Source organism: Falco cherrug, chromosome 4 (assembly GCF_023634085.1).
Source record: "Falco cherrug isolate bFalChe1 chromosome 4, bFalChe1.pri, whole genome shotgun sequence".
NCBI lineage: Eukaryota > Metazoa > Chordata > Aves > Falconiformes > Falconidae > Falco > Falco cherrug.
This window is the reverse complement of record NC_073700.1, coordinates 24,887,444-24,900,343: the sequence shown is the minus strand read 5'-3', so window position 1 is coordinate 24,900,343 and position 12,900 is coordinate 24,887,444. Positions and strand designations below refer to the sequence as shown.

The 12,900-nt window shown below is 38.3% G+C and overlaps 1 protein-coding gene across 6 annotated transcripts in view; it reads left to right on the top strand.

The window, feature by feature from the left end:
- Positions 1-12,900, top strand: part of PDPK1 (3-phosphoinositide dependent protein kinase 1) — a 35,644-nt gene that overhangs the window by 7,253 nt on the left and 15,491 nt on the right. For 4 of the 6 annotated variants that reach the window (XM_055709015.1, XM_055709019.1, XM_055709018.1 and 1 more), the window contains exons 2-4: positions 7,759-8,028; positions 11,925-11,967; positions 12,172-12,309. In XM_055709015.1, coding sequence (XP_055564990.1) covers positions 7,759-8,028; positions 11,925-11,967; positions 12,172-12,309 — 451 coding nt within the window. Of the gene's footprint in view, positions 1-1,351; positions 1,515-7,758; positions 8,029-11,924; positions 11,968-12,171; positions 12,310-12,900 lie in introns of those variants that run through there. The other 2 variants (XM_055709016.1, XM_005443580.3) reach the window with 2 other exon arrangements.

The following is a 12,900-nucleotide window of genomic DNA, read 5'->3' as shown; positions in this document are numbered from 1 at the left end:
TGACTTACCTAGTCTTCTCTCAGATGGAAACATTATTTGCCAATGTCATATTCAGTTAGAATTATTACTATTTTTAATATATTCCTTCTTTTCAATGGATGAATGTTGAGTGTGATTCTTTAAAGCCTTTGGCAATGTTTTCCTCCCTCAGATTTCATAATCTGAAAGCATACTTCTAAGTCAGTTTCCTTACTGTTTTGGTCTAGTGGTATTCCTTCCTGATTAGGGAGATATGTAATCTTCTGTAAAGCTAAAAGTGTGACCAGAGAACATGGTTTTTAAATACCTCCCAATTACTATGGTGCTGTAAGTTAGGGTTTCTTTAATATGGCTGTATGTATTTGAGTGTCAAAGTTAACCTGTTAGGTGGGCAAACATTTTACTGTACTGCTGAGGCTTAATCTGAGTTTTGTCCTGCTCATTACATGCTTGATTGTTATAAGACAGTCTGACAGCATCTAGTGGCACTTCAAGGCATATGAATGGTTTTTCTTTTGTTCTTCAGGCAAATATTTCAATTCCTTAAAGGTAATAATAGTGTTGGAAAGTAGATGTTTTATTAAATTATTTAAATTATCTGACAAACTTCTAAGCGTATATTAGTGGAAACTGGCATACAGTGGAGTTTCATAAATTGAGTATATTGTTTCTATATCCACACATATGTACAATTAGTTAATAGAGACAGGATGCTGTTGGTCACTTTAGTCTGACAGTCCGTTTTTAGACAGAAGTCCAGGTCTTAAATAGGTATGAGCATATAAGGTATGAGAATTTGTTTACTGCAGTTTACGAAGACACACCATCTGTTATTGTTCTGGGTTGCCGTTATTTGTGGCAGTCACCCTGATGTAGCAGTGTACAGAGTTTATGAACTGTTGTTGAATATTGATTGGAATCACATGATAATAATTAAACTTCCTGCAAGCCACTCCTGGATGGGGTTAGTGCATAATGGGAAGTGCCACCTGTACTGGAAGGTGAGGCTGAGGCTTCTAGGTTTATTTTTGTTGTTCTGAATCAGTGTTTCTTTGTATCTTAAATTTTTTGTAGCTGAGCTACCCTGCTTTTGCCTACATTCTCTTTTTAGGTACTCTCTGAGGAATAGTTTGAGGACATATATTCAGGCCCATCTTAGTATATGACCTGATGAGTTGCTTTTTTCTTTTGGAATATGCTGGGACTTCCAGGGTGTGTTGCACTCTAGCCTTTGAAGCAGAGGCTGTCACAAGTAGGTGTTGGAGAACCTGGAGAAGGTAAACATTTTCAGTGTTGGATATTAAGTGGGAGGAGGCCAATGGAAAAGCTGTGCAAATACCTGTTAATTGCCCCTTATTATGTTCTCTTTCAGATACAAGATGTCAGGTGCAGTTGCTCCATCTTTGTCAACCCTCTGAAACACCAGTGTGCCATGGAAAGTATATACTAAATACAACTGCCTAGCTGTTCATTTTCTTCCCTTTGCATTTTGCAGATAAATCCTTAGGAGACCCCAGGTTGTCAATGTTTAAATTGTAAGCAATAAAAAATACATTTCAGTTTCAGATTTTTTGGCTTGTGTGACTATCATAATGATTTACAAAACCTTTCAGGCCAAGCCTATCTTAACTTAAACTGTCTAGCAAAATCTCAGTGTTGAGAAGTAGCAGCAAGTTAGCTTTATCTCTAAAACTACAAAACACCTGTCTGATGAAAGCAATGACCTTCTCTCAATGTGAAATAAAGGACTTTATTCCTCCTTAATTGCACAGATAAATAGATGGATGTAGAGGAATTATAGGGTAATGAAGCTGGGTTAATTAACATTAATATACAGCTGTGGACTGGCTTCAGGGGGATGGGTTGGCTGATGTGGATCAGGTGCAGCTGTGGCTGGTTCCTGCTAAGCAGTTAAATAGCTCTAAGGGGTGTATGGAAGAGGAGCAGGTAATGAAGAGAGACCTGGAAGAAGCAGAGGGAGGAGAGAGAGCGTCCCAGACACAGCAGAGACGAGAAGCAGGGTGGACTGGCTTGAAAAGGATGAAGAAACAGCACGGACAGTAGATGAACTTTTGAAACCTTGTGGGGGGTTGGTAGCTGTGCCAGGGCAAGGCGCAGGAACTGCTTACTGAAGTTAACTTGGTATAGGGTGGTAAAGCCTTGTTGCAGCCAGCTAGTTTTGGTAGTGCTGTGACAGATGGACTCTATACTTTCACTTGAAGACAAGTGTATTAAATTTGGACAGTGAATCTTAGATTCATAGATTTTGGAAGATCTTCCTGTTTCTGTACTAAAAGGGCTATGTTTGGCAGAGAGGTAAAAGCTGAGACTGAATACTTGGACAGCTGGGGAGGGTATCTTATACTATATCATGTGGTATCTGCTTGGAAAGCCTCTCAGATTCCATTTGTATATGAAAAGATTAATTCATAGATACCCTAGAGTGCTATGTTGCTTTCTGAATCCTGTAATTTCTTAAGCGGACTTTGTTGATGTAGGGCATAGATGTTTGTGTTGGTTTTCTCCATGATAGCCTGTGACCTTATTATAATTTAGCCGAACACATGACATACACCACTCAGTAATTCTTAAATCCAGTAAGACTTGTGCTGAATTGCAGGTGACCCTAATTTTTCGAGTTCTGTATTCTCTGATACCACAAAGCTAAATCAGTCAGATTCTTTAATAAACAGATTTCAGGAGCTTAATCTAGCCAGATGATTAGATGTTTTCACAGGAGTTCAGTGTCTTAATTTTCACCTGAAACTGTTTTGGTTTTGTTCTTAAAGGTTGCACAGTACTAGTGGCAGTAAGACTTTACTTATTCTAGCTGATACTTTCTGGTTTTGTATATTCAGGTGTAGAATAGCTTCAGTTCTTTGTCCACTTGTTTCCCACCATTATGCATAATTTCTTGAACCATATTTTAATTTGTAGTAATGTTTTGGTAGAAACAAAAGTAAAGTCTCACTGTTTGTCTAATTTACCAAAAGCTGTAGATTGCTTTAAGTTACACACTTTTGTTGCCAATTGGTGTGTGGTTTTTGTTTTGGGGTTTTTTTGCTCCCTCAGTCTTAGATTTGTGTAATTACTCTTCTTCTTTCAGGCTTTTTGGTCAATCCTGGTGTGAACTGCAATAGATCCTTGTTTGGGCGTGACTATTTAAAGTTGTTTAGAATTTAACCAGTGTCACTTAGAATATGTTGTCCTACATTAATTTTTCTCAACAGTATTCTGTATTTCAGACATTATGTGATGTCAGGTCAAATCTTTTGTGGATGTCTGTCTGCATTATTTCATTTAGTAGACCTGTAATACATTTTATCATAAAAAACGTTTATAAGAGGATTGTGGCAATGTCCTAGCTTATACAGTCTCATCATCAGTGTTTATAACCAAAACAAATATACCAGTTGAGGTGTAGAGCTCATGTTGCTTTGTGTAAATAGTACTTCCTGTTAGCAAGGAAAAAAATTCCCCTATAGGTAAGTGGATGGAAGAGCTTTTCTGATCATGTCTCCCCTGTATCTTCATGCAGCTAAAGACTCAGTAATGAAGTCAGCAGTTAGACTCAGTGTTACCAGACAAGTGGCAGGTTAGGACCCTATTCACACTGACTTGCTTTGTAACAGGAATGAGATCATGCTAGTAGAGTTTCAGTGGTAGCACAGATATTCTGTCATCTTCAGGGTTCAGTATCATGTCAGTTAGGACAGAAGTAAAAGATACTAGAAGCTTTGGAACACAGAGTCTCTACAAGTATTTTTTGCTGCTGTTGATAAAACAGTATCTGGAAGCTGTGTTGCATATTTTGCTGTGAGAAAAAAACTAGTAGAGCTGCAGTTTTTGTGGTTGTACTTGCTTTAAAGCAGTGTGTGGTATTTGTGTGATGCATACTATGTGCTTAGATATATTAAAAATTGTATTAGTAGTGCTTTTGTCAAAATGCTGAATTGCATTTTTGCAAAAAGGTATTGCAAGAGGTATAAGTCCTTCTAGGCAGCAGGGAGCTTTGCCTGTGACTGGCTTTTCATGCAGAGGGGAGCGAGGAGAGTATAAAAGGAAGAATGTAGTGATATGTAGTGGGCTTTTTGCAGTGGTTCAAGTTTCCTTAAAATTTATTTCAGCTGTTTGCAGGCAAGTGGGTAAAAGAACAATGTAAGGACTTCATGTCATGTAAATAAAAAGAAGCCTGATTCTAGTGACAGTGAAAATGAGTTAATGAAGATTTTGATGCATCTGATCTACAATTCCACTTACCTTCCACAGATTTGTTACTTTCATACTTACTAGGTTTTCAACTTCACAGTATGTTGCACTAAGAAGGAAAAAATTTCTATAAATTGGAAACAGCACCCTTGGGAAAGTGCTTGGGAAAGTAGGTAGCATTAGAGATTAGTTTTTAAAAGCGGATGTAGAATTATTAGATTAGTGGTGACCAGTGTGGTCCACAGTGATCCATGACGTGCAATAGGTAAGTCTGTTTTCACTGTGTGAGGGTCTCTGCTTTCACTGGCTTGCCAACTGAGAAACGTTGATAATTGCTGCAAGTAGAGCATCCTCAAGCTTCTGAGAACTGCAGGTGCAGTTCAGAAGGTTTTTAAAATCTTCAGTGATTGACTTCGTATTTCACTAAAAATGTCTGTATCTAACAGAAGCAGAATTTTAAATCTGATTTTTGCAAAAGAGTGCTTATATGAGATCAGACTGGACGAGCTAGCCTGTGCTCTCTGGCATATGTGAAAACATATGCAGAAATATGTATAGTCTCTGCAGACATGTTTTTTTGGAGTCTTTCAAAGTAAAACTGACAAGGTAAATAATACAGGATACAAAATACTAAACAAGATTGTGAAGTGTGGAAAGAAAAGTGTAGTGGTGATCTTTTCTATAAATGTCTGGATTCAACATACCTAATGGTGCATAGTTCTGGCACTTCTTGGGTAACTGATTCTTGAAATCTATTGCATATTCCTCTGTCCTTCTTGTTCTTAATCTTGACTTTCCTTTGCAAAAGTCAGGGGACTAATTGACGTTATACCTTGGCTGGAAATAACCTTCTCTTCCTACAGAGTCCTGTCTGTTCTTCCCTTAGGACTTCTCTATACTTGATATTCATTGTGATTTAGTTTCAGATACTGTGCAAGGAAATATACTGCATTCAACACCTTTTTCACCCTTTCTCTCAGTGCTCTCTGATGCTTTTGTGGTGGGTTTTTTGCTTGATTGTTTGTTTTTCAAGGTGATCTTGCTAGCTGCAGAATCTAATCAGATCTGCCACAATGCTGCTGCTTTATTTACCTGTAAACCCTCAGTTGCTGTAGAATAGCCTGACTGGAAGCCAGTTTGTCATTGAAATGCTAATATTTTGTCTGTGTGCATGTGTGTTATTTACTGTATTTCAATTAATAGGATGTTTCTCACATTGTCATCACCTCAGCTGTTGAGCAGTCATGCTTGTGTTGGCCTTGCTGCACTCTTAAGAGGAAAGAGTACAATGTTTTTAGTTCTAGTTACTGTTTATACAGGTTTATACAGGTTGCTGTTTGAGTAGCTGTTTGAAGGAAAGATTCAGTTGAGCTATGAGGATGCTGGTGACAGCAACTAGTTTGGGGAAAGTGTCAGCTACAATATCTGCATAAAAGGAACTGTGACCTACAGCACACATGCTGTAACATGCAATTTTCACAATAGCAGCATCAATATACTTTCTTTTCTTCAAAGGGAAGAGTGCTACATAACTGATTCTGAGTAGGGGATGTGCTACTGTCTGGGGGAGTTAATGAACTTTTCAAAAAGCAAAATTCTGCCATCTGTCTCCAAGTCTGCCCTCAGCCTGTCCTCCCTTCTGTCCTCACAAAAGCTGTACAAAATATAGCAAATAGCTATCATTAGAGGCAGATTCCTCTAAGTCTCCCTTGTATCACAAAGCTTGGACACAGGTCTAATAAAAGCTGTTACCTGTTCTTGATCAGCTTGCCCTATTGGTGTAGTCAGTTCTTGGAAAAAGCCCTAAGGAGCAATAGAGATCCTGAAGCAGGTAGGCTGCACTCAGGTTGGAAAGGTGATACTCCCTTAGGCTTCTTGAAAGCTATTGTTTAGAGTAGTTGCTTAATAATAGTTGATTTTCTATCTTGTGGGAATGGGTATTTGCATATAATTTATGGTGAGTGGAGAAAATGAAGAGTTTTAACAGTATCCCTTTTGACCTTGTTATCTTTGTCTTAATTTAGAAGGTATACGTTTGCATGTTTAGAAATATGTTCATATCTCATTGTTCTGTGGTGTCACTAAATGTGTAAGTGAAGTGTATTTCTGAATTGTATCTTACTTGTGAAAGATGTTTAGCAGTAAATGAAAGCTATTTTCTCCTACTGCATAGAGCACAGCCAAATGAGTAATTGCTAATGTGGGACCTAGGTGCTTTAAGCCCATGTGCATGATTGAATGCAAGTCCAATTCCCTTCTAAAGCGGTTTCTGATAGAAATGCAGAAATTCTTCTGAATCAGATTGAAATTCATGAGATAAAAATTTGTGTCAGAAGCAGTGTTTATTTGAATATCAACATGAACTATGTTACAGACTAGGTCAGGGCTGTATAATACATCTGTTTTGAGGTTACGATATTTTCATTGTCATATAGTTTCATTCTGCTGGACATACTTTAGAATACTGAGATTAAAAAATAATATTCAGATAGAGTGTTAACTTTCTTAAATATTCCCACTGTTTGTGTACCAGGTTTTATTGTCAGAAGTAGTTCAGCAGAGCTCTCCTACTGTCTGTGTTTTCTGGCCAATTTCAGGTAAAACATTTGAAGTAGAATAGAGTAATGGAGGGTGTTACCAACAGGGAGGGAAACAGCTTGACCTGTTTCCTTGGTCTTACTTGGGAAAAATTGATAAAAGTGTACCAAATGATGGTTTGATTTGTATATTATAAGAATCGGTATTTGGAGTCTTACCTTCATGTACTTGCTGTTTTCTGGGCAATATCTGGTTCTTTTTTTTTGGAATCGGGATGTCTTTATGTGATCATATGTACAATATAAATAGTGTAATCTTCCTTGTTTTGAAAGGTCATGAACCAGAGCATTCTTCAAAAAAAGAACTGAATATTGCTGATTAGTAAACCCTCCAACTGACCTGCCTTTTCTATGTTGTTCCTGCTTTTCTTCATGTCCTTTCCCGATGTGTATTAAAGAGAAATACTACTGGAGAAAGTGGGATTCCAAGTAAAAATGTAGGAATATATCCTTGGTCTCTATTAAAGTTTTCATGCTTTACTTGCTCATTTGCAGTTCATCATAACTTGGATCTCTAAACTAATGTCACTTGTGAATACAGGTGTTGATTGCATAACTAGATAATTCTTTTAATTTCAGGAAGACTGTTACTTGTTAAGATTGGACGGATGGCTTTGTCTCTGAGCATGAAATAAAGTTTAATAGATCATGTTACTCACAGGAGAATGTACTGTGAAATTTGATACCTTGGTGTCAGGGAGCATTTGAGTGTGGGGAAAAAAAAAAAAGCATTCTTAAAGTGTTCAGACTTTTGACTTATGGCTATTTGTATGTGCACAGCATGACCTAAACAGAGTTGTTTATTTTGGAAATGGCAGCTCTTAATTTGTGAAATAGTAACACTCCCTCCTAAAGACATTTTAGTGATAACCCTTTCAAATAGAAGTTTGTGCTGATTGTATGGAAACAAGGTGCAGATGTGTGTGGTAATTATTTGAAGGTATGGGAATAAAGTTTCATTTCTCTTTTGCAGTATGATGCTGTTCCACTCCAGTCTAGTGTGGTGTTATGCTCCTGTTCATCGCCATCAATGGTGAGGAACCAAGCAGATTCCAGCACTCCATCTGTCATTTCCACCTGTGGCAGCAGACAGGGATCTAACATGGAGGGCACTGCAGCTGAATCAAGATCTAGTTCAAACTCCTTGCAGCAGCATACAGGACAGCAGCCTCCACAGCCTCGAAAGAAACGACCTGATGACTTCAAATTTGGGAAAATTCTGGGTGAAGGATCTTTTTCAACGGTAACTTTACTTTCTATAAAAAGTGCTGAATTTCTTGGATAAACTTCAAAACTTGCTGTGAAAGTAATATTGCTGAGATTTAAATCTGGAGGGAACAGCTTGAAGAGTAGATGGGTGGGACATAGTGATTTTAACTGTTAAAATTAAGTGTTGCAGTAAATATGGGTGCTGATTTTTCAAGTACCTTTTAAACTCCTCAGAAGTTCCATTGTGTCCTGCTGACTTGATGCTTGGATTTTTAGGAGGCATTGCTTTCTAATGTAAGTTTGATGTTATATTGGGTCATGTTAAAATTTTATGATAGAAAGGATTGGAGCTGGGCTAGGATTTTGTCATGGTAAGAACTTCTACAGCATGTCTTATCTGTGGCAGGAGCTACTGCCAGATGCTTAGGGAAGAAGTAAGAACAGTGATAGTTCTCCAATACTTTCTCAACCTCTAGTGTCATGGCCCTCAAGGACTTAATGAGCCACAGTTAATATCTTTGTATTCAGGAGCCTAAAATGATTGTTTCTAAGTAGCCTTAAATGGATTGTTTCTAACTTGTCACATCCATGGCGTTGCACAAGAATTAATTACTTGTTATCCTAAAGAACCCATGAAACAATTAATACTTTCATTTGATGCTTTTGTAGTTGCCACATTGTAAGGCAAGTAGTATAATATTTCTGTATCTTTTTCACATGTTGTTTCTTGTATATATTTTTTGGTTGTTATCTCTAAATACTGGGCTTTTCTGGTTCTTCCTGTACAGTCTACTGTGGTGTTCAGGAATCAGGCCTCTAGCAGTCATCAAGAGTAATCTGCACTTAAGTACATAGTTTGTAATTTGCAGGTTTCCCTAAAGAATCCAACAGAGTTGCTACCTCTTGGGTATATCAGAACACTTTTGCTTCAGTGAGACACTTTGTTTCTGTTTGTGGTCTCTGAAAATTGGTACCATGTTCCTTGTAAACAGGCATCCATAGCGCCTAGCCAGACTCCAAATAAACTTCTGGTCCAGCATTCTGCTACCTGTTCACTGGTAGATGGCTTTTTTGGACCCAGGTCTAGGTAGCACAAATGCATTTAGATGGGCAGCAGGAGAGAGACAGAATACTGTGAAAATGTTAATCCCTATGTAGCTTTATTCTTTTGAGTTTTACAAGTAGACTTTCAGTTACCGTAATCATCTGAGCCTCAGTGCTAGAGAGAGCATGTTCAGGAGTTAGTTCTTCCTGCTTGTCACCATCTCTGTCAGCTTAGCAGTTCTGGTCTGTTACTGTGGAGCTATGACTTTAGAAACTGACCAGTAGTTTTAGGGATACCTTTTGTAGTGATTAGACTTCACTGGAAATGCATGCTTGTCTGCTTTCCATGGCCACTGAACAGGTCACAAACTGTTGCTGAGGGGGGCCTTAACAGTACCTGCTAATTTTTTTTAAAAAAAGTAATGCAGTCTTCAGCAATATCTTTTTTTATTATTATTTGAAACCCTTAAGCTCAGGATAAAGACTGTAGCCTTCACCCTATAGACTGCATCCTTAAAGAAGGAAACTTGCTTGCTGTTCTTACAGAATCACAAAAGGACTGAGGTTGCAAAGGGCCTCTAGAGGTGATCTCATCCAATTCCTATGCTCAAGCCGGATCACCTAGAGCCAGTTGCCCAGGACCATGTGTGGCTGGCTTTTGAGTATCTCCAAGGATGGAGATTCCACAGCCTCTCTGGGCAACCTGTGCCAGTCACCCTCACAGTAAAAAAGCATTTCCTGATGCTCAGATAGAACCTCCTGTGTTTCAGTTTGTCCCACTGCTGAAAAGAACCTGACTCCATGTTTACACTTCCCCTTCAGATATTTATGTGCATGGGTGAGATTTTCCCAGAGTCTTTTATCTAGGCTGAATAATCCCATCTTTCTCAGCCTTTCCTCAAATGAGAGATTATCTGTTAATAATCTTTGAGGTCCTCCTATGGACAGTCTCCAGTAGCTCCATGTCTCTGTTTTACTGAGGAGCTCGGAACTGGACACAGTACTCCAGGTGTGATTTTACCAGTGTTGAATAGAGGGGAAAGGATCACCTCCATCAGCATACTGGCAGCACTCCTCCTAATGGAGCCCAGAATACCATTTGCTGCCTTTGCAGTAAGGGCACATTGCCGGCTCATGTTCAAATTGGTCTCCAACAGGTCCTCTGAGTCCTCTTCTGCAACGCTGCTTTCCAGCCTGTCAGCCCCCAGCATATACAGTTTCATGGGATTATTCCTCCCTAGGAGGAGGAGTTTGCAGTTCAAAAAAGGGAACTGCATGAGAATCCTGCCTGCTCATTTCTCCAGTCTGTTGAGGTCCCTCTGGATGGCAGCAAAACCCTCTGATGTATCAGCTCAGCACTAGAGCTCTTGTTCTGTGGGGCATGTATCCTTTGAGTTGTTATCAAAACATCTTTTTAAAATGCGTATACTTTGTTTTTGTTAAACGTGGTTGTAGATTCAGAGATCTGGTTGTACTCCCCAAGATCTTCACTAATATCCTGACTGAAAAGCGTTCATCTCAAAAAAGCAGGGGCCTTTGTGCCTCCCATGACAGCATCTGTTATGTGGTGGCAGAATAATTCTGATATTTGGGTGGCAGGCATGTTGTCCTGCTCACCGCCTTTTATATGACTGGTATGTATTCCTCACCATCATTCCTTGGTTTTGTCTCCACCTGTAAGTAAAGCTCCTCTTTTTAAGAAGAGGAGTTCTAAGAAGTGTGAGGGTCTGGGCAAAATCAGTTTTTAAATGCAGATTTAATCTCTGGCAACCTGAAGTATTTGTTGACCATGTCAGCCAATTATGTTGGCAATTATTTCTGCTTTGTAGTCTTCTGTTGAGGATTGTCTGCTCTTGCCATCTTACCTTCCTCCAGTTTGAGACATTTAACTACACTTCTTGCCTTGCTGTTGTGTGAATTAGCAAGTTAACACATTTATATGTTCTGTGAATGTTTTTGTGTTTGTTTTGGTTTTGGGTGTTTTTTTAAGCTGTTGAGGTCTAATTCCTTTCTATAGAATCTACATTCCTTATTGATATTACTGCTTCTCTAGGGTGCATAGGATTCAGGCCCCTGATAGCAGAGATGTGGTATTAACATGTACCTCTGTGGGATTTTTTCTTTTTTTGTGCGATTCTGCTGGGTTTTTTTGTGGATTATTAGTTAGGAAGAAATTAGGATATATGGTATACTTGTATTTGTTCAGTGAGGAAGGGACTTGAGCATACCCAAGTACTGATGCTAGGAGGTAAATACTCAATCCTGTGTACTTAGAACACTGCTGTTCAATATCAGTGTGACTGTGTGGGTAATACATCTGAAATCTAATGGTAAAAAAATTTGATACTGCGCAAGGCTGGAGGAGAGTCAGTCTTGGGAGTTGTACAGCTTAATTCAAGTTTCAGAATTATTAGCCAAGGTATATTTTCACCTGTATCAATTGATCCCTTCTGCCATCTGTGGACTCTATGTGTGTATAAACGGGCAAGATTGCCTCTTGGATTTTTTTGTTTACTGATGGCACTAAATTGTTTTATGAAAATGTATAAGGATCAATTTCCAAAATGCAGAAAGTTAGCACTATATATCTGGATATTTATTTCACTGACTTTCTGTGACCTGCTGCTGGACCATCTGGTGGTTACCCAGTCAGATGTACATGTCTTTTAACAAAACAGCTGGTGTTAGGCTGAACCAAATTTCTGCAGAAGTTTTGCTGAAGCCAGCATAATATGAACACATGATGAAATATTTTGTTGATTGGAGTTGTGATAGCTTATTTTGTACTGTCAGTATTCTAAATACCTACTGGAAGATCAAAATCAATGTTAGTGTATGCCTTTAATGAATGGTTAACAATTTTTTTTTTCTCTTCTCTGGCAACAGGTTGTCTTGGCTCGAGAATTGGCAAGTTCTAGAGAATATGCCAGTAAGTATTGACTCCTTCAACATGAACTTTTAAAAAATACAGTATCAGCATAGTTATGTTACCAAACGCTTGTTCAAAAGACAGAATCAGTGGTTTTATGATGATTTTCTTACCTAAACAAAAAAAGACCCAAAATTACTTAGATGGACTTCATTTGGTTGTACCCTCCGCATTTTTTTCACTCTGTGTCTCTTTTTCATTAAGTTAAAATTCTAGAAAAACGTCATATCATAAAAGAAAACAAGGTGCCATATGTGACACGAGAGAGAGATGTAATGTCCCGTCTGGATCACCCTTTTTTTGTGAAACTCTACTTCACCTTTCAGGATGATGAAAAGCTATGTATCCTTTGTGTTTTAAAACTTGCTGTAACACTTCCTTAAAAGTAACAATTCCCAGTTTTGCTTCCTTTGAAATATTGTCTAACAGGAATGATGAAAATAGCTTGGGGTATTTAAGATATCTTAGTGTTTCTGATGCAGTTTTTGCACTGATGTTTTTAATAGGAATTAAGCAAAGAGAATGAGCGTGCCCTCTCAAAGAGAAGAGTGGGTGGCTTGCAGGATAGGGGAGACTAAAAACAATAACTTATATTGGCCATGTGGTAGATACTGAAGGGCAGCTTGCAACCAATCTAAACTTAAAATAATTTAGAAAAAATAATAATTGGGCGGTGTATGGAGAAACATTTTATAAATGTTTTATTTCTGATATATACAGTAAAACACTGCAGTTCCTGTGTTTAAAATACGGGCAACCAGCTGTATTTACTACCGTTCCTTATTTGAACAATTAGATCTATTCATTTTTTTTCTTATGGAAAAAAGTACTTGCAGAATAATCTGAGATGGGAAGCTGAAACTCTTCTGTTTAGGCTATTGTTCCCCAAATTCACTGCGTAGCAGTAATTGCCAAGTGCAGTTTCATCTTGGA